The sequence below is a fragment of the Stylophora pistillata genome, chromosome 10 (genome assembly GCF_964205215.1).
Source record: "Stylophora pistillata chromosome 10, jaStyPist1.2, whole genome shotgun sequence".
NCBI classification, from domain to species: domain Eukaryota; kingdom Metazoa; phylum Cnidaria; class Anthozoa; order Scleractinia; family Pocilloporidae; genus Stylophora; species Stylophora pistillata.
Genome location: NC_142528.1, coordinates 1,474,251 through 1,496,828, shown reverse-complemented (window position 1 = coordinate 1,496,828; position 22,578 = coordinate 1,474,251). Strand labels below are relative to the sequence as shown.

Genomic DNA, 22,578 nt, shown 5'->3' with positions numbered 1-22,578 from the left:
TGTTGTGGGTTAAAGCAGCCCCATCCCCACTGAGCTTGACCTTGTGAAAGAACATTAAACTAGTCTTTAAGTAACATCTTCCTCGGATTAACAGTGGAAATATCAAATGAATTTTTTAATGGAAATAAAATCAAAAGATATGGTAATATTGAAAGTACCTTGAAGACTTTATCCTCGGGAGCTTCAATGTTATTGGCTTCAATCTATTTCGATCGGTTTTTTCTATTTCTGTATTTATCATGGGTTAGGTAACCATTTCTTTGGGGTGTTGCATGGTATGTTGTTACAGTTGCTTCATTAGCGGTAGGCTACGTACAATATTCGAGGTGTTGTCTTTTATGTTCGCGTCTTACGACCGTCCCCACGCCCTCAAAATTAAATACCCAATGACTAGGGATTGTCAGTTTCTCTTAGAAGTAGTTCTTTGCATATACGAACATAGCCTAGATTGTCTTGTGAGGTGGTTTTTCTTGCTTTATTATTTTTTTTTTCTTTGACGTACCATTCCTATCAATTTTGTTGATGAAGGCATAATAAAGAGGGTCGCCTACGGCTCGTGTTGACACACCCCAATTGTGGTTACTTTTTGAATTATTATAACTGTTTTATATTCGTTTGAGCGGGGTAGCGAATTAGAATATAACTTTCTTTCTGTTGTGTCTGTGCCGTGTGGTTCTTTCCTCGCGAAGAAGCATGTAAACACGTGCATACATTCAAGTTTTCCGCTAATTGCGCGTGCTTCGCGGGAGTACAGTCGGCATTTCCGATCTTTATTCAAATTACAATCGATCGGTAACTGTCGGCCGATCTCCGCCTATCAGGTCAGCATTTGGTCGGAAAAATATCGTGAAGTACTGGGAACAAGGCAGGAAATTTGAAAGAAAAACAAATATGGCGGCTGTAGTTGAAGAAATGTGGCTATCGAAACACGCTTTCTCGAGCTCTTTCTTTGCGAGGAAAAACCCACGCGGCACAGACACAACAGAAAGAAAGTTAAAAAACCACAAGTTACTCTGGTTCCCGCTTTGAAAGGTTTTGATGGCTTTAAAGAGGGATAAAAGGCCTAAATATTTCGAGTGCTGCCCACAGCAGGATCGACTCTGTTTTAGTGAGGCTTGGCTAGTGAGATGTTCCAGGCGTGGATTCCATACGATTTCAGGCATGGAATGGCCGTTTTTAAGGCTTAAAAACCACAACAAGCGACAGATGTGAGAACAGTACGAGGGAAGAACCGTATTTTCGAGGTGATTAACATTTATTTTCAGGTGCTGCCCGTAAGAAAAGGGTCAGTGTCTCGATTTTATTTATGCCTTAACTTACCCACATCGATCGAATGCGCACACAGTCTTTATATTTTCGCCATATTTAAAGATTTTACAGTTGACTGAGTCGCCAGTGAGGCCTGTAAAGGTCCCGGATGTGACCGGAGATTCTACGCGACGTAATAAAACTCGAGTCTCACTAAAACTTCTCCAAGGAATACGCCGCCTGCACAACAGCAGAGTTTCAATTAGCGACGATAATCTCGAAGACATTGAATTGTGCACGTTGCTCACAACAGCTGTGGAGAATCAACAGGCAATTTCCTATTTTAAGCATGAGACTTTCACCGCATTGTTCTCAAGACTTTGGGATAATTACCAAGGAGTCGCTGAAGAGAGTAACAAAATGAGCAGCCAAAAAAATCCCACTATCCTGTCCCTCAGACGACGGAGTTTGCAAATGTCAATTTTATGCGACCTCTGCCTTCAGAAGAAATCAACCCCGAGACTGAAAGTGTAATGAAAGAATTTGCGGAGACGTAACGTCCCTAGCCGGAGGCAAAGGACAGTTCGGGTGGAAACTACGAAGGACATGGAAGGGGCTTTACCACCGGCCGTCTACACGAAGCAACAAGACTCCACCAAAGTGGACTTGTTCGCCGGGTTATGGAACGATTTTCAGCCAGTAGGGCTCAGCAGCGACAATCGAGCCGACTATATCGTTGAAGTGGAAGTTGCTGAGGTGCAAACATATGCAGACGAATATGACACGGACTCAGAAGACGACCACTTCGCGCCCATTTTCGCTTGGATTTCTAAAATATGCTTACAGTAGATATCTCTAATAACCTAATTGGAAAGTAGACAAAGGAACATTCCTTTCCGCCAGATTATTTCATTGGAGTCAATCGCAATCGGCACATTATAAAACAAAACATAAAAACATAATATTGTGCTTGAGGACTCTTCAAAAGTTTGTTTTCCTTCTGAAGATCTTCTTTCTAACATTTTGACCGGCTAAGACGGTTGAAAAGAAATGTTTCAATTTTGCACACGGGCGTACAGAAGTTTGTGCGCAGAAGGGTGATAATTTAGCTTAAACACCCTTCAAACAAAGACTGAAAGTCACTTGGGATATCTTGGAATTACTTTATTCCAGAATTGAGAAAAAGGAGCTCTTACTTTATCAATTTTCGACTTAATTTTTGAATTTATGCTATGTGCAGGTTTTGGCCAAAAATAGGGTCGGAAAGTAATAATAAACTCGCCAAGTTAATTATTAACAGTCATTTAACTGACAACTGACAAATGGCCGACATTTTAACTGACAACTGACATTTGTACCCCCCCAATCCAGACCCTCACACATGACTCAGGAGCCATTACGTTGGTTAATCTTTCGCTTCAGAGAAAGATCGCTAAGCAAGGAATCTTGTTGTTTTTTACAGCATCTATGGATCATCGTCAGGCCAAATTGAAAATCTTGTGAGCCCAGTAAAGTGTTTAATCCCTTTTATGATCTGAAAGAAAGCTATCGTTTCATTTAAGGAGCAAAATTTGAGCAGTCCTAGAGCATCAATATTATCTGTAAAGTGCATTAGAACCTGTAAGTACTGAAATGTTGCAATTTCACAGTCGAAAAAAACATAAATCAAAATGCATGGCTAGAAAAAAAATATCACTTAACGAAAAAATCTAGTAGCTGGCAAATCACTTAAGCAAGGATAGATATAAGCTAATTATTTGTTATCCTTGTATTCGGAATTCAATATATTTGTGTTAACGGACGTAGCCCGAACTGCATGCAACAGCTTTTGGAATAACATAATCGTTGCATTCGCAGGTATTACATCAAGCAGCGACTTTTCTAGCGAAAAGTTCTCTCGCTAAAATATTTTTACAAGTACAGTATAGACTGAACTTGTAAACAATGTGATATAAGATAAGTTGTTGACAGTCAAATTTACTGTATTTTGCGCATTTCTAAAGGCTGTGCGATTTATTGAAGGACAACATCCGAAGTCTTCCTGTAGACTAATGGCAAATGCGGGTTTTAAAGTCGAAGGTCATCTAAAAGTGAATCACAGAATAAGAAACGAGAGCACGTGATCAGGACTGAGTTAATGAGTGACTATAGCAGATGCTTGTATTATTCTGCGATTGGACTGTATCCAATAACTCACTATACGCGACGTGTGAATTTCTCTAAAAATCGTACGTGTAACGAGACTAGGACCCTCGCTTGTCTACCGTCCTCCATTGTAGAGATAACTCCATATTGTCATGATAAAGAGAATGATTAAATAGCATCTTAGGACTACCAGTCTCGCGTTTAGCTCTAAACACCCACTAGTTGAAATTTAATGAACTTGAACTTAAATAAGTTCGTTTACTCGTAATTTAGAATCAGTCTTTGAAACATAAAGTTGTTTCGAAAAAATGATGATTATCTTACTTAATATCTTCTTAATAACCATTTTGACCTTTTTGAGTTCGCTCTTTGATTCCAAAGGATTACGATAAATTATTTACTGGTGAACCTAGCTATTTCCGATATCCTGTTTGCAATACTCATCACACCAAGGATTGTCCTTAGCTTCAATATAACTCACCCGGTTGGAAATGCAGGCTCAGTTCTTTGCAAGTTGGTGACAGGTGGGAATCTGGCTTGGCTTCCTGGAACTACCTCAGTTGTTACTTTGGTGGCGATTGCTGTTGCACGATATTATACTATGCTTTATCCACTGGATCCAAATAAAAAACTGACCCTCCGTATGCTTGAGGTGAGTCAAAGCATTACCCGTCGACCTACCAAGTGAACGGGCTGACTGCCGTCTCTCACAGACTATTCAGGATAAATTATGAGTGATTATGTTCTACGAGCAGGTTTGTCCGTTCTAATGTGCAATTTGTATTATACTTGATGAGCTTACAGTTGTTACTAAAAGTGAATCGAAATCAAGAGATATTTGTTTATTTAAAATCTTTTACATTCGTGAACTCAAATGGGGTTACATCTGGACTACGTACCTTAGTACACTGGGACTCACGGTCATTCCTTACACAATTATGTTCATATATACATTGGACTAGATGGAACATTTCGCAGATACTAACGAGGGATACTTCATTTCTTCATTTGAAAGAAAACAGATTGATTCAAGGTGTAGAAGAGGTCGAAATTGGATTCTATGAGTATTCATGACCGCTGTGGAGATGTAAATTAAATAAATCAATGAATAAAAACGACTGGGATGAAAGTATTCCCTTTGAAATTAAGGATTGAAATACTTTCAATCTTCCTTTCAGGTGATCATCCTTAGTTCCTGGGTGTTCTCAGTAATTTTCAACCTACCAAAATATTTTGCCCGTACCTTTGATGACAAGAAAAAACACTGTGTGCAAACCTGGGCTAAAGAGTGGATGATCACAGCTTATTGCTTATCCTGGTTGGTCCTGGTCGTGGTTGCTGTTGGCATAATGATTTTGTTATACTCTAAAGTAGTGTACACACTATGGTACAAAGCTGATGATGGCAACCATCTAAACTATCAACAACGAGTGAGTTCCTAATTACCGCAAGTTATATTTGGAATAGTCAAACCAATAAGCTTAGCTTAGGCCTCTTTTATCATCATAAGATGGTTCTCAAGGAAAACAGAATTAGCTGAGTTTTCATAATTCGGCACAAACTCTCGAAGAACCAGCATGACAAGCCTATTGATACAATTAACGTCCTTGCAATTAACAGAAGAAAAAAAACCTAATTGGCTGATCAGGAATAAGGTGGCTATTGACAGTTGTACGGGAAAGCTTCTCAGCTGAAATTTTTCTCAGACTATTCAGAGAGTGTGTTGAAGGTGAGGAAACGCATCACGTTGATGGTCATAACAGTCAGTGTCATATTTGCAGTTTGTTGGGGAGCAGAGTCAGTGGAATACGTCTTAAGATTTCTCGCGAATCTGAAAATCAGCTTCGTCCACATAGCCACCGTTGACATGATGGTGTTGGTTCAATTCAGCTGTGAACCCCTTTGTTTATTCCCTCCTAAACCATCAGTTCAGAAAGAAGATCAAGGCAGTGATGCGTTGCACGAGTCCTGTGGTGGCAGTCAAGCCTCGGAGCGGGACTGGCACTGATGAGGAAGGTTTTACTGACGAAAATAAAGGATTTTAAAAAGTACAGCGCAGACCAAAAAAAAGAAGTATAACATACAGAAACTTCTTAAGTGAGTTACTTCCTCCCGTTCACCTTTTACAGTAAGGTTTCGAAATAATTTCTTTCCAGGAATCAAGACCATATCTCAAAGCATAGTCAGTAGAGTCCCCTCTACTAACTATGCTCGAAGGCTCCTAGTTGCCCATCAATAAGCCATAATGAAATCTGGACTATGAGATCCTCCGAGACTTGGTGGACGCCCTGTATCAAAATATTTATTATGATAACAAAAGCAGTAACTGCGGATTTCTCCATTCAAGGTGGACGCGAATATCAGAATGAAGCCCTTCTGTTGATGATACAATGTAAGACAGTCAGATGTGTCACTCACACATTTTCAGCCACAAAATTCAAAAGGCAAGATGTAGCCACTCTGTCTGCAACCATATCTATTAGAATCTTATGAAGTTTGTTACCAGTCTCTCATAAACAGAGCCTGTAGAAGGGAATCAAAATGGTTAAATTTAACTAACCAAAGGGATAGCATTAATTAGTTAATTTGGTTAGGCAGGGGACGTTAAAGAACCCACTCACGAGATTACTGTGATGTGGTCTGGCCTGTTTACTGGGAATTGGGGGGATGGGGGCATCTTCAAATAAGTTTCCTTCGATTGTTTGTAAACTGCTGATGCAGTCCGGCCAAAGTTCCCCGAAAAGTGTTGTGATGCGCATTTGATCATATCCACATGCTAATTTGCGCGATATAAATAATAAATTATTATAGATATCAAATTATTATTATTATTATTATTATTATTATAGCAACTGATTCTTAGCTTGAGAATCTAACCTTGTTTTCATTACGTTAATTATAATTACTAAAAACCTGTAATCTATTGATTGAAACTAGGAAGGGTTTCAAAAGTGTTCCACTGAAATTTACTTCGGCTTCTGTCCTCTTTTTTCAAGTTTGCTTTCTTGAAATGTCGATGTTTTTGTATATTCCGCTCTCTTTCTTTAACTTCCTTGTTTTTTTACACGAAAAATCTATGAAATTAATGCGAAATGGATATTTATTTACTAATTGGTCATAATATTAAAGCAGGAACACCCTATCTGATAACTGATACCTATAATTATATGCGCCTTACGAACTTATTTGTCTGAGTAAATTTTTTTTAAAACGACTCCCTTTCAATTCAAACAGGTGAGACTTTCAGAGTTTTGTTTTAGAATATGGGTAAAAATGGTTCGGTGATGTGATAAAGTTTAAATTCTAGGAATGGTCATAAGTGGGTTGTTATCAGTAAAGGGGAGAGATTGTACAAAACTCAATAAAAACTTAACACATGTCAAATTCAATAACACTTTATGGGACAAAGCCTCTTTTTGGTTAATCATATCTTGAACTGTTCCCTTTTGTAATTGAAGGGGTTTTAATTGTAATTGTAACTGATCATTCTTCAATGGTACCAAAAACTTATGAATAATCAGGTTAAGGCGAAGATAAAACGGATGTTGATCTGTGATAATCCCACAATGCGACGGACTCATGCAGCTGAAAACCCCAGATGATTCAACTTAACAACCAACCAACAACATCGACACCCATATAATCAATCCATTAAAATGTTTCTTTGAAGGAAAATGGCGTCATGCCAAAAAGGATAAAAGTCAGAGCTCCACTGATCCATATTTAGCCCAGCATTCGATCTGGCAATTCTTGGTTTCGTAGGCTACTTTCCCTCTTGTTTCCTCGAATACCCGTTTAATTTCAAAGCAGTACGAGATAACGTAATTTAGGTGCAACTTAATAAAGAAGACTAAGACTACCATCTCCTAAAAACATATTATACGCCATAGTGATTCGTTAGTTTTCTTAACTCTGATGCCGGAGGAATATCTCTTATCAAAGGGTCATCTCCGAGGGAAAGATCTTTGACTTTTTGAATGCTGGACGGCTGATTATTTTCAACGCCATTTTGTCAACACGACAAGGGAGTCATTTGAGAACGTGTACTAAACGTGTACCACCCGGTTTACAATCCGCTGACCTACTTTCATGGCCATTAAATGACCAACTGAGTCACACACGAGTCTTAGGCCTGGCCATAATAATGCTTTTAACCAAACAGTGCAATGTTGAGAAGGTTGAGAGGGTAGGTTAGGAGAAGGGATTGAGAGATGAAAAAATCAACAAAGATAAACTGTGATGGTGAGATCGAAAAATAAATGTCAAGATTCTCACATTTCCGGTGATATATATTTTCATGTTCTTTCCAAATAAACTTTGCTCTCGATTAATGTGGTTTCACAAAGAAAGAAAAACTAACAAACAAAAAGCCAATACTGACAACCAGAAATAAATTTATTGACATTCCTAAAATGAATGTGGAATTCAGAGGAACTGATTGTTTTTTTCTCTAACTCATACAAATAACTTTTTTTTAACCATTAATGCATTCGCTGGCAAAGAAAGGTTTTAAGAATTTCTACTTGTTACTATGCACAAATGTTCTCAACTACATGAAAATTACAGTGTTCTCCTCCACTGATTACAAAGAATGAAAATTTAAGAAATAAATAAAGTTTTGCGTAAACTTGAACGCGTCATCACCTTGGCACAAATAACCGCTCTTGCACCTTGAGTTGTGGGAGAAGGAACCAGGGGCCCGTTTCTCGAAAGACCCGGTAACTAACGGGCTCGATGGCATATTTTAAAATCGGAAATTAAAGAATAGAGAAACAACTTCTCTGACATCCTCACCAGTCCATTTCGCTTCTTTAGCTGCTAGTTTTATTGTATAATACTCAAACCATTTGAAACCCCTGCCTCGAATGAAAATAGAACAGCCTTACGGGCTTGTAAAGAAACTCGTAAGTTTACCGGGACCTTCGAGAAATGCCGGTGACCCAGCATCGAAATAATTCATTCTGACAACTGTAAAGAGGATTGAACTTCGTTTTGAATATTTCATTCTAACTATATCATGTTTTTATTTGTTAACTCCTCGCCTTCCCCCTGTATACATCCCGGCCACATCTACAAGTTGGTTTTAACCCTAAGCCAGTTTTTCATTTTGCAGTATACCGCGAGAGGTGAAGCTGAATGCTTTTCAATTGACTGGTAACCCAGGAACCTACTCACAAATGGCGGACTCCGATGATAGCCACCAAAGGCCACTGTACATCGGTAAAATAGTCTCTCCGTAGATAATCTGCAAATGAAGCTAATCGCAACAAAAAGACAATCAACCTCATGCAGGTGAAAACTCAGTCAGCCCAAGAGAGTGAAAAGAAAAAAAAGATACTGGATCACGTTGGTTCTATAGAAAATGAAAATCTGTTTTGATTTTGAGAAAAACATATTGATTGCAAACTGATGGTAAAGCTTCACACTCAATTGAAAAAAATTTTTCCACAAATAACTTATCATTAAAACCATACAACTTTCCGAGCCTCATGACACGAAAGGGAGAATGCACCCCCATCCCCTTTTGTGAGAATTTTCTTTTTGCATAGATTGAAGTCCCGCTCTCTCCCTCCCCCTCCCCTTCCCCCTCCCCTCCCCCCACCTCATCTTCGATTCTCCGGATCTCTCCCTGCTTAGGTGTTATTGAAAGCTTTGAAACATTGAATCAGTTTTATCCTTTCCTCCATTTGAATCTCCAGGAAATTTAAGGATGAAACACTTATTGAAATCATGTGGTAATTTTAATGAAATAGCTACACCATATGTAATGAGTGCTAGTGTTTGGCTTTGGTTTGTCATCCCTGGAGTTTAAAGAAACCGCAATGCGCTTAGGTGTACTTGGTTCTTGTAATGATCTCCCAAACTGCACCGTCACCTAAAAAGCTTTGTGTATAGCTACAAAATTATTAATACATCTTACAGTCTAAACCTCGCTAAATAGTTGGAAGTTAAAACAAAACAACAAAAGCAGTTGAAAGTTTAATTATTATTGACATTACCACATATTTTTGTCCACTGACCTTCAAAGATGAACAACAAACACCCAAACCTTGCAGCCTCATTGGAGGAGATTGACTCCTAGTTAAGTTATACGACATTAAAAAATATTCTACTCTTGAAAATTTTGTTTGTAAATTTCAACTCTGAACTTAAAACCACAGAATGATGACTTTAGTTCTACAGGTTGCTTTGCGTAGCCTACACCTTAGAACCCGAAAAAAAAACTGAATAATGACCCAAAGATTTATCAACTCTTCAAGTTAAAGTTACAAAAAACAGCCTCAAAACATGATAACCACTAACCGTTAAGGAAAGTACTGCCTTGTACACTTCACTGGATAAATGTGATAATCACTCTACCATGTCCATCGCTATTATAACAACATTCATTTTGCTGATTTGTTCCATTGTTAAAAGATCCCCCCCCTCCCCCACAGGAAAAATTTTCATCAGCTGCTCCGCCATTTCCCCCAGAGTAACCTCCACCGCCACCAGCTCCCTTGTTGCCTCCGCGTAAACCACCGCCACCTCCGAACCCACCCAGGGCATGTCCTCCTACTCCTCCTTGAAGATATCCTTTACCTCCTTGACCACTACCGCTCCAAGAATTATCTTGTCCCTTACTATAGAAGCCACCACCACCTCCACCTACAAAACCAAAACATGATAAGTAGCTCTCTTATAAAAAGCAACATTTTCATTATAAACTAAAAAATAATTACACAAAATCATTGAATATTGTACCCATGCAAAAGCTTATGAGGAATAGTCAGTGTTAAAATTTTGCATTGCACAATTTTTTAAAACTAAACTAGTGGGCAACACTCTGAGAACAGTAGTTGTAAAACTTCTTTATTCTCCGACGCGTTTCGTCTAACTGTCGTAGACTTCCTCAGGGAGTTTTACAAGTTAACACTAAACGCATGTTTTTATAAGCCATAGTTAGCAACTATTACGTGGGCCAATGACCATAAAGGCTTGGCCGGACTTACGAACAGGAATAGGCGAAGTTGTCAAAAATTGGAAATTTTTTTAGGCGACGTGAGAAAAAATATTTTGGGAGCCACAGTTTTAGCTAGTTGAGTGCTACGAGCTTAATTTTAAAAAGTTGTTCTATTTCATCCAAAATCGCTATCAGCTAATATGAAGGTCTCGCCAGTTGTTCTATTATTATCTCATACACGAGAAATTGAAATAACACGATGATAGTGCATATTGGCGGATCGGTGGTGAGCAGTAAATAAGTTGAGTAGGATTTTTAGAGACTGAACGAACGAAACTCAGTTGAACTTTAAATATTTATAGAGGTGCCACTACAGATATTGTTAACTAGAAAAGAAAAAACAATCAAAATTTAGGATTAATAATTCCAATAGAGATCTGATTAATTTTATTGTCGTCTTACTGTCCCAATGAATTGAACATACTAATGGATTTTTCTTCTTTCTCCGCTTACCTGATCTTTTACTAGTGGTAATTCCTCCACTTCCACTGCTTCCTCCTGTCCCCAGTGGCAAGTTGTATCCTGCATTCCCTGTTATATTAATGGACGCATCACATCCTGGATGTTGTTCTGACATGTTTCTAACCCCCCTCCTCCTCCAGCAATGATCAAAGATGTCTTGTTTCGTCTCACCACAAATGTACCTCCACCACCTCCGGCAGTTTTTGGGTTCTTCTTCCCTCTTCTCCCTTTTTGACCAACAAGTACACAAATAATCTCATCTTTGGTCAAATTAAAGTTTCCACTCATCCTTGCCCCTCTTCCTCCCTTGTTGATGTCACTTTCCTCACCGTACCCCCCTGAGGCTCCTATTGCTTCCATTCTGTATTCGCCAGTGCGTGGCACAGTCCAGAGTTGAGTACCGTTGGACACCGTAACTTGTCCGCTATGATCCTGATCTGTGTAGTGACTACCGATTGAGTCTGGACCCTGAGATCCACTCTGACCCAGGTTTGTAAACACAGCTGTAAATTCTATATAATAGACGTGAAATAAAATGAAAGTTACGACGTTAGTTAGAAATTTTTCAAATTTTCTTCGTCACTTCAGTGTTGCCATTACAATGGAAATGTTCTTATAGTAACGTAAATTATTGGATCACACTGGAACGGAAACGTCAGTCACTTGGAGTGTTCGAATTTTGTCGTACTGTGCTATTTTCTAAAGCCTGCTCACCATTGTATTTTTAAAAAGTAGAAACCTTTGATAGTCGGGTATTGACTGACTTCACTGCATTTGAGGATTACATTCGACAATAAGATATCTGAAACAAAATTGTGTTTTTGAACAGACGCATGTTACTTTCATAAACTGTAGAATTGAGCTGACACTGAATTTTTTTGTTGGGAGATCTAAAAATCCCAGGAGAGGACGAAGTTTCTATCCCATTCCCATAAGTTGAGTCGTTTTTCTCGTCAATTTATTCAAGATTGTTGTTCGGCGATCACAGGTGACGGTGAAAGGAAGAGAGTGAAGAATAAAGGAATTCCTTATGACCAAAGCTGATAAGTCAATTGAGTAATGCCCTGCAGAGCAATTTTCAAATGACTGGAATAAATTATCGGGGATTTCATTGGCGTTGCCTTACTTCGCCCTGTTATTGGTCCACAAAACTCGCGCCGTTGAGATGACACACAGCGAATAATATCCGAGCGCTTGTGTTTGAACTGGAAATGAAATATCATCTAGTATAAAGTGATCTTTTCAAGAGGTACCACTCGGGCGATATTGTCATGCAGGCCTTACCTTGTACACAGCCATACAGTTCAACCCCCATTGATATCCAGTTCTGCCACTCTATTGGTTTAAAACGAATGTAACGCGCAGTGATTGGTGGGTTAAGGTCGTGATAAACTACGGTATTCTGATCTGTGTTTCCATGAAAAACCTTTCAATCAACCACATAAAACATAACAGCCTTTTAATTAAATCTTTAATAAAGGCTATATTATGAGTATCAGTTATTACGATGTAAAAACAGACCTCTCACTTATTCATGCACCATTCTTCTAGGCGTTCTCCTCGGGGGCCTCGATGTTTTATATCATTTGCGGTGCATATTGCAAAGACTCTGCTAATGATGATCAAAAAAATTATTTTCCTGCTTATCTTAAAAGGAAATCACGCGATACACGATAAATCAATTCTACCTTCGTAATGTTTTGTCCTGGGACTGTATAATTGTAGAACCTTCCTGTATTGTTGCCGTACTGCAGATTGTACTTCGTAACCCACTCCCTCTGGTGTCCATTACTACCTTGTGTTGCCACACGTATCACTTTTGTGTGCAGAACAACCAGATCAGCTTGGAGCCATTGATCCGTATCATTGCTTGCAGCTGCCCAAGATTCCGCTTTGTTAGGATGCACGAAGTAAAGTCTACCCTGGGCGGCAGAATGATTGGAATCTCTCTCTGAGGAGGCGCTTAACTGTCCATCAGAGATTTCACCGCTTTGCATACCGAGAAATCTTCCACATTCTGTTTTGGAAAGGTTTATAGACGATTTACAAAGCAGCTATAGGATAACCCAATAATTAATTAAGTGTAGTTTATATTAAGCTAAAACTGTCTTTAACATAATTCCAGAAACTTTCAACGAAATGAAAAACCTTAAAGAACTCCTATGATCAGATCAACTGTGGCGCGGAGTCCTTTACTGTCTCAAGCTTATTAGAGCAAAACTGCATATAGTTTCGTTCGAGGAATATTTAGAAGCAATTTCTGGGACGCACCCGACAGTCATCGTCTTTGTTAACCACCTACGTTTTTTATGTTTTTAGTACGGCTGATTCAACTTTTAACTTTCAATTTTCTTCACCTAGTTTTTCTTGACAACGGGATCTTTTATTCGACACAATACAAAACAGAATCGATTGCTCAGTTTACGCAATTAACCGGCTTGATACAATGCGTATCAGCATTGGAAGACAGCCGTCTTCCTTACCTTTTACACATCCATACAGTTCCACTCTCATTGATATCTTATGGTTCCACTTCAATAGTAGGAAACGTATGTACCTTGCCGTGATTGGTGGGTTTAGGTCGTGATAAACAACACTGTTCTTGTCTGTGTTCCCATTAAACTCCTACATCAAGATAAATATGAAATGAATGCTGCTCGTTTTGTTTTAAAATGTACGTTACGTGCTTGCGTTGTATACATAAGAACTTGTTAACTACTATCTATAAAATAACATACTGCAATGATTTCACGAGTAAACCGATTCGATTTGACTCGGGAAATTCATCCCATACCACGCTACGGTAAAATTAAGACGAACTTTTTCTACAAATATCAATCTGAGATTAATCAAAAACTGGATAGATGAGAGTTATACCTGGGCAAAGAAAATGGTAAAAAGTATGAAACTTTACGAACGTTTCATACATCGTAACAAATCGAGCAAAGAAGCTCTGACTGCAAGGTGCTTATCCTAACAAAAAGTACTGCTTGTCCTAACCAACTACTCAAAGAACACATTGGAAAGTTTAAGTTGTTAAGTTATAATTTTGACTTTGCAGCGTACAATAAGCAGCCGTCACGTTTAAAAATATTCTACCGCCTCGGATCTGTTTTACCTTAACTGAGGTTTGTCCTTGTTCCCTGTAGTACTGAAATCTCACTCCATAGTTGCTGTATTGTAGCTTGTACTTCTCCACCCAGTAACTTTTCCGATGGGATCCTTGTGTTGCTACTCGTGTTACTTTAGTGTGTTGAGCTCTGAGATCGAGCTGGAGCCACGGAGTTGAATCAGTCCAATCAGCTATCCAAGTCTTCTTAGTGTCATGTAATCTTGTGTTTTTTACGATCCTCCTTATACAGGATGAGACACTTATCTGCTCTTGTTTGATTGCACCACTTTCCATACCAGGTGTTTCTTGACAACCCAAATCTATTTCAAAACAAAAGGAAACTTTAAACTACCGAGTTAAAATATCAAAGTGTTGCAACTACTTATTATGCTGCTCCTGCTCAAACCCCTGAGGGTATGCAGTCTGAACCTAGACAAACGCCCTTGCCATGGTCCAATAAGCACTTTAGAACAGAGCAATCCAAGAACAAACATCTACGAGCAGTGCGGCAGTGGCTGGAAGCGGGGAGGCGACCACCGAAGCAGGAGATGGAAGGGGCTAACCGGCATATGTGGTCTCTGTGGAGTCAATACAATCGACTGCTGTTAAAGGATGAATTGTTGTACCGGCGATGGTTCGACGAGAAGACCGGACGCGAAAACCTACAGTTATGTGTCCCACAGCATTCGAAGGGAATTTTGCTGCAGGAGCTACATGACCAGTGTGGACACTTGTCAGTACGTAAGACTACAGACAATGTGTGGAAACAGTTTTACTGGTTTGGCCATACTGTGGATATCGAACTGTACTGTCAAACATGTCGCACGTGTGGTTCCAGAAATGATCCAATTCCTCGACCGAGGGCACCTATGCAATCCATTAGGACTGGTTATCCACTCGAGAGGATTCAGATTGACATTCTTGGACCACTTCCTGAGACCAACAGGGGAAAAAAGTTCGTTGCTGTTGTGGTCCACATGTACAACAAGTGGCCCGAGGCGTATGCCCTACCTGATCAAGAGGCCGAAACCGTAGCGCACGCTGTTATGGACAACTTTATATGCCGCTTCGGTTGCCCTCGTGGAGTGCTTAGTGACCAGGGCCATAATTTTGAGTCGCGGACATTCCGTGGGTTATGCAGCTTGATTGGATCCATCAAACAGAGGACAACTCCTTAACAACCTCAGTGTGATGGGGTGCGGAACGGCTTATCCGTAGGGTTACTAATATCATTACCAAGATTGCAGAGGAACAAAAGCAATGGGATCAACATCTTCCTAAGGTCCTACTGGCGTTGCGAGCATCGACCCATGAAACGACGGGGTTCTCTCCCGGTATGCTGATGTTCGGCAGGGAGCTGAGGTTGCCCATTGATGCAATGCGAGGGGAACCCCCGTCAGAACAATCCTCTAATTACCCGTCATTTGTGAAGAAACAGCGTGAAATCCTCAAGGAAGTACAGGAACGAGTGGAGAAGAATGTAGCAGCCATTCTCCGTCACCAGAAAGATGTCTATGACGCACGCTGCAAGCGGAGATCAAGACCTTACAAAAAGGGTGATCTGGTCTGGCTAGAGGAGAAGGCTGTTCCCAGGTGGCTTCACCGGAAGTTCCCTCGTCCCTGGTCCGGGCCATAGAGGGTAGTCAAAGTCGTTTCGGACGTCACCTACAGAATACAGTGTGAGGAAGTGGCTCCCTTACGGAAGAGACGGAAGACCAGACTAATTGCGCACTTTAACCGTGTTAAGGCGTACCAAGCAGGGCCCGTTGAACTTCAGCCGACAATGCGCGACACCAAGGAGGTCGGCGACCTATCAATGGATCTGAATGTTGGAGAGCATGCTGTGGTGGGGTCACAGAGGGCCCACAACGTTGAACCTACCCAGACCCTTAGAAGTTCAGATAGGAACCGTCGTGCTCCTGTCTGGATGAGAGACCTTCTCTCATCCAGACAGGATCCTTTCTCTCTCAGAGAAGGACCTTAATACCACCCTTCTTCCGCTAGGGGAAGGGGTGTGTTACGTTGTTAGGAAACGAGGCTAGTCTCGCCCCAGGACTTGGGGGAAGAAGAACGGGAAAATCGGGTCGGCCATCTTGTTGTGTTGCTATAGTGTCGCCGCCGCTAATTGTATTAAAGGAGGTTTATTAAACGTTACAGTTATCTCACCATGTATGTAGTTAACGAAGCGCAATTGTTGGAGTTGTTTGCATTTATCCTTAAAATGTTCCGCTCCATTCTTGTACATAAAAAAAGATTCAATTGTTGAATGCTGGTGATTATTTGTTCTCCTATTTCCGTTTATAATACGGCCGCAACGGAATGCGTCCCAAATGGAAGAAAAGCCTTTCCTCTTCCTAGTTCACAGTGCACAAAAATAGCTATTGGTACTAACCTAAATTCACACACTTGTATTTGACTTCCATGCATTTAAATACGTTCCGGCACGGACCATGACCAAAAACTGAATTATCTGCATGCAGCTCGCAACTAGCTTCTTCGTTGCACATTATCCGTACGATGGCAAGAGAGTTCTCAGCTTTGCAGTCTGTATTTTGAACTGTGGTTTGGTCACAATTGTCTGAGTCTAATCCACCATAATTTGCATCCACCACGTCGAATGCTTTTTCCTTCTCACAGCTTATGGAGCTAAGGAACTGCAGTGACCATGCACTTTTTTGTATAAATCTTAAGAGACACATACTGACATGCAATGGATAATCTAGTATAGTTTTTATTATTCACTATTTTATCAATTTTGACTTATTGTAAGTATTATGTATATAGTTAGTTTTTATATTAGTAGCGAAGAGCCACTATGTGGAAGTATGCTAATAAAGGTCATTATTATTATTATCATTATCATTATTATGGTACTTCTTCCTCCCTCGCAAATATAAACAGACGGTACTTTCTCTGAGTCAAAGAGAAAAGCGAAAAAAAAAGGAAAAAAATGGAGTGCATCATTAATAAGCCAAAAAAACTTTTTTTTTCAATAATGTTCACTTCTAGAGCACACTGCAATTTTCCTTTTCTCGTGCCGGCATCTGCTCCACCAATAAGTTGCCACACTGCCAATATTGCGCTTCTTTTTTGATGCAGCCAAGTTAACATCAAATTATTTGACAGTTAACCTTTTTTTATTGTGAAAACATTGTAGCGCTACAAATATTTCGTGAAATTTTACCAATCTAGCGTTTGGTACCTTGGCTTCTGACTGACCTGTGCAGTTCGTTCCATTTCCTTTGAATCCATCTTTACACGTGCAATTGTAAGATCCCAGGGTGTTGTTACACTCAGCATTCACATCACAATCGTACGTTCTGTCAGCACACTCATCTATGTCTAGAACAAGAGAAGCAAGAGCATACAAATTCAGTTGTGTTATTTCTGCTTCTGATGGAGAGAAAATGAGATGACATGTTACCTGTGCAGTTAGTTCCATTTCCTTGAAATCCATCTTTACACGTGCAGTTGTCAGATCCCAGAGTATTGTTACACTCAGTATTTATATCACATCCGTTTGTTCCATCCAAACACTCATGTGTGTCTGAGACAACAAAATGACTATCATTGGTATACCAAGGTTTTTTTTTAATTGTGCTGGCTGAAGTGTTTTGGCTTTCATGCTTAGAAAACTTACCAGTACAGTTTATATTATTTCGATAGTATCCTTCCTTACATCTGCACCTGTACGATCCGATTATGTTATTGCATGTCGAATTACCTCCACAGCCATGTTTACCAGTCAAACACTCGTCTATATCTGGAAGAAGAAAGTGATGAACATCATAGATAGTTGGCTCCTTTTAGAAGATTTAAAAAGCTTTTCATTACGTTATATCTTTTCTTGATAATGGGGTCATGTCTGAATTTTGGCGTAAAAATTCGTACTCAGTTTCATTGAAATTTACTTCAATAAAAAGAAACTGAGAAACTACAAGTGGCCTATATGTTGACAGGAGACACAAGGAAAAAATGTATCGAGAGCATGTGGGAAAAAAGGTCATGAACCCGCATCCAGTCGCCCTTTTCTTAATCAGTTCGCTTATGCTATCCGTGATCATTTTCACCGTAAACCTTAAAAGACAAAAGCTCTCAGCTATGATATTCTGTGACTATTAAAACTGTTGAGGTTCTAGCGATTGTTTGACACTCATCCCTTTCAAATAAGTCTGCTCAATCACCGAAACGAATTTCAACTTGGGGGAGGAGAGTGTGGAACTCGTCACTTATATTTAATGTTTCTGCCCTAATAAAAGTATGAGATTCCTTACCCTCATCACAATCATGGCCTTCAAATCCAGATCCATCAACACACAAACACTGATAATCTCTGTCTGTAAACCCAGCTTGGCATGTTGCGTTATTCTTGCAGGGATTTTCCGCGCAAGCATTCTTAAGGAGAAAAGGAAGAGAGAAACTTAAAATGGTATTTCGGCAGGCATGACAGGTTCCTCGCGTCTGTTCATTTATTTCCGTAGCAAGCAGGGAATTTCAAAGGAAAGGAGAGGTGGGTGAATCCTTTGGTCTCGTATCAAAGCTTTCCCGTGGTACAGAATTAGAATTGCCTAAAGGTTATTACCTTGTCATTATGTAACTTAATGTACTACTACGTGGAGTGGAGTAATATATAAATACAAATACAAATACAAATAAATACAAAGCTTTCCTGGACAAGGACGAGAGTATTACTTCTAGCTCTTAGAATTAATCCTCACCTCAGCTCCGCGGTAAACATAACTTTTGTTTTTCACTAGGTCTCGATCGTGTTCAATTGTTGCATTATTCAGTTCACACTTGTGTTTTTCAGACGCTTGCAATTGTTTTATCTTATGAAAGTTATAACTGACGCAGTTAGGTTCCAGGTAGCATTGTAGCATGCAGATATCCTCGTCAACCACGTCAACAGTTCGAACCGTGTGATTCTCCAGTCGGTAGTCAGGTTTAGGAAAACTGGTAAACTTCAAATTGCGGCAATTACCTAGAGAAAAATTGTGTTAAGTTAGAAAGCTGCAATGTGACAAGCACTTCTACTTAAATTGGGACTGTACAGCAGTGTTAGTGCAGAATGACTCTCGCTTTGGTTTGGCTTTTGTTTGGCCTTTGGCCTTACGTTAAACACCAGTCGAGTTATTTTTATTTATATTACAATAATTTAATATTTAATACAATAATTTCATATTTATATTGCGCAAATTAACATGTGGTTATGATCAAGTACGCATCACAACACTTTTCGGTGGACTTTGGCCGCACTGCATCAGCAGTTTACAAACAACCGAAGGAAACTTATTTGAAGATGAATAAAGGCTGATAGTTTCGCTCCGACGAAGGGCTAACGCTCGAAACGTCAGCTTTTGTAATCATTACAGTGGCCAATTTACCATTTCAACTTTGTTGATATATCCAAATTATTTGAAGATGTTCCCTCCTCCCCAATTCCCAGTAAACAAGCCAGACCACATCAAAGGAATTTCGTGAGTGGGTTCTTTAACGTCCCCTTCCTAATCAAATTAACTAATTAATAGATGCAGGAGAAGGGATCTACGGTTTATTCGTCGTTATCAGAGAAGACCAGAATGTCCATCCATTTCTTGATATTATAGAAAGGTAGCGCATTCTCCTCAGTTATTTTAAGACCTTGAGTGTTGGTCCGGCCGGGGCTCGAACCATCGACCTCGACCTCCCGCACAACAGTCCAGCGCTCTAACCAATTGAGCTAACCGGGAGGTGGTTTCTGAATGATCATAGCAAATTTTAACTTTTTTTTGATGCGATCAGCCATTGTGATCGATCAACTTATCTACGCCGAAGTCTATAAACTACTCGTGTTGGTATGTAGAGTGCATAACTTAATTATTTAATTACGTCAGACATGCTTGTTGGAGCTCCGACATTTTACGCGAATTTTATCATCTATGGTTGCTCATGGCCTTTTATTCAGGCATTAGTATCTTGCTATTGTGCCTAATGGTAACTGTGGCACAAAATTGATTGGAGAAAACAAGATTCTACGTTGTTTCAGGTGGTTTTTCGCCAAAGACCAGACCGATCAGTGTGCAAGCCGAAGCCACACAACCGTCTGCTTTTGCATTTTTTAAAATGCCTTCTCGGTCGCGGGCTATTGTCTCGCATTCGGATAAATCGTCCATCGTGGAATATCCGCATGCATGCCTCACGCTAAGCTGTCTTGGAAGTCAAATCAAATTCCCTCGCGAGCAGTTGTCGTTCTTGTTGTCGATCGACTGTCGTCATAGTTCGTCGCGCTACATTGATAACACAAAGACAAAGTACGGAAAGTCCAGGATTCCGGATTACTCTAATAGTACGGCGACTTGCCAGCTGTTAATGGCCTGTGGCGACTTCCATCCACAACCTACATTGCGCAGTGGGATGGTCTTCTCCTTCTTACAGGCGACGTGAATTTCGACCTATTGGGCATACAGGACGCCCCAACGCGGCGATATATTTCCCTACTTGACACCCTTAATGTCAAGCAAATCATTGACAAACCTATAAGATCAACAAGAACATCACGAACCTTACTGGATCACATTATTATCAATGATCCATCCAAAATAACATCTCATCGTGTGATATCATGCAGTATTGTGAGTGACCACTATGGCCCCTTCGCGTGTGTAAACATCAGCGTAGCTCGTTATCAGCCAAGATATAAGTACATCAGAAACCTGAAGAACTTAAATGAGACAACTTTTTTACAGGATTTCTCCGCACTACAATTTTCGGTAATAACATCAACTGATGACCCTGACGATCAATTAGAGACTCTCAACACCTTGTTTAACGACTGCCTTGAAAGGCACGCACCCCTCAGAAGGTGCCGTGTGACACGTCCTCCCACCCCGTGGATGAATAACGAAACAATACTTAACCTCCAGTCACAAAGAGACAAACTGAGGCGAGAAGCGCATCAGTCAAATTCAGAATCTTCTTGGTCTGCTTTCTGGGAAGTGCGAAATAAAATAAAGAGCGCTATACGCAAAGCTCATAAAGCTTTCATGGAAAAGGCTCTGCTGTCCAACAAGTCTAAGGAAGTCTGGCGCATGGTTCACTGCGTACTCCACCCCTGTCGACAGCCTTTAAGGTTCGACCCCGACAAGCTTAATCTTCATTTTGCTACGACCGCAAGGAGAACGCTTGATGTTGAATCGACCAACCAAGATGAACTCTTCCAGTTCATCCGCGGTCTTACGGATAAAGAGGGCGCCTTCCACTTGGAATGTGTTACACAAAAAGAAGTCCTGCGAACCCTTAAACAACTGCGCAGTGACTGTTCGACTGGACCCGACCAATTGCCTGCCCTGTTTGTAAAGCTGGCTGCTGGATGCTTGGCCGGCCCACTCACAACTATCATCAATAACTGTATTTCAAGGTTGTACTTCCCGCATGCCTGGAAACTCGCTCGTATCAGCCCCATTCCATAAGTTGACACACCTGTCTCGGAAGATCACTTGCGTCCAGTGTCGATTCTTCCCGTACTTTCTAAGGTATTTGAGAAGCTTGTTGCTTCCCAAATGACTGATTTCTGCACTAGAGAATCTCTCCTTAGAGACACCATCTCGAGCTTTCGTAAGGGGCATTCGACCTCTATGGTACTCCTAGGTCTAAGGGACGACCTATTGAGTGCCATGAAAAGGAGAGAGGTAACTCTTATGGTACTAGCAGACTTTTCGAAAGCATTTGATACCGTTCGTTTTAAAACGGCGATAACCAAGTTGCATCACCTCGGTTAATCAAAGTATGTCCTCGAATGGCTGGCCAATTACCTATGCGGCAGGAGACATTACGTTCAAATTGATGATCGCAAATCGTCACCCGCGCTCTCCAAATTTGGAATCCCCCAAGGCTCAATCCTTGGACCGATGTTGTTCAATCTCTACGTCGCGGATCTTCAAGATATTCTTCCGCCTACAATCAAAAGTTTCAAATATGGCGACGATACAACATTATACTCTAGCTGTTCTACACCGCAGATCACATCTCAAGCGGAAAGCATGAATGCAACCCTGGCAGGCCTCGGCGCCTGGTTTCTGAGAAAACCAAGGCCATTCTTATCTCAACTCCACAGATGGCTCATGTACATTCTCTTGAAAATCTGGAGTTGGGATTAGAAATCTCCGGTAAACCACTGGAACGTATCAATTTTACAAAACTCCTGGGAGTACACATTGACTCAAATCTTAAGTGGGAATTTCAAATCAATTCTATTCTTAAATCTTGTTATGCGACTCTGAGAACCTTAAGAAAAATAAGGAACTTTACTAATTTTAAACTACGGAAATATTTGGTAGAAACATTAATTCTGTCTAAAATAAGCTACTGTGACATTGTTTTTTATCCACTACCAAAGTTCCTCTCAGCTAGACTACAAAGGCTCCAGCGGTTCGCTATGGCTAGTTTCATCTCTTGTAAATAGGTAAATAGTATATCTACCATTTTGGATCTTGGCTGGCTACTTATGCTGGAGCTAAGGGACTACTCGCTACTAAAGACTATTTTAAAGCACTATATTCTGATAACTGGCCCTCCCATTTAAATTTGCAAGTCGTAAAACCCGTTAGGCATCTGCGTTCAAGTGTTGCTC

At 40.3% G+C, this 22,578-nt stretch overlaps 1 protein-coding gene and 1 pseudogene across 2 annotated transcripts in view; one reads left to right on the top strand and one right to left on the bottom strand.

The window, feature by feature from the left end:
- Positions 1-1,854: 1,854 nt before the first annotated feature.
- LOC148721259 (QRFP-like peptide receptor) overlaps positions 1,855-22,578 on the top strand; it is a 39,729-nt gene continuing 19,005 nt past the window's right edge. The window contains exons 1-4 of the mRNA XM_088736110.1: positions 1,855-2,093; positions 3,775-4,045; positions 4,572-4,823; positions 5,111-5,159. Of these exons, the coding sequence (XP_088592236.1) occupies positions 1,855-2,093; positions 3,775-4,045; positions 4,572-4,823; positions 5,111-5,159 (811 nt within the window). The remainder of the gene's footprint in view (positions 2,094-3,774; positions 4,046-4,571; positions 4,824-5,110; positions 5,160-22,578) is intronic.
- On the bottom strand, positions 9,457-13,479 carry LOC148721260 (uncharacterized; annotated as a pseudogene). Its single transcript, XR_015992432.1, has 5 exons — positions 13,342-13,479; positions 12,547-12,875; positions 12,143-12,284; positions 10,850-11,370; positions 9,457-10,041 (listed from the first exon to the last, which is right to left on the bottom strand). The product of XR_015992432.1 is annotated as an uncharacterized LOC148721260 (transcript).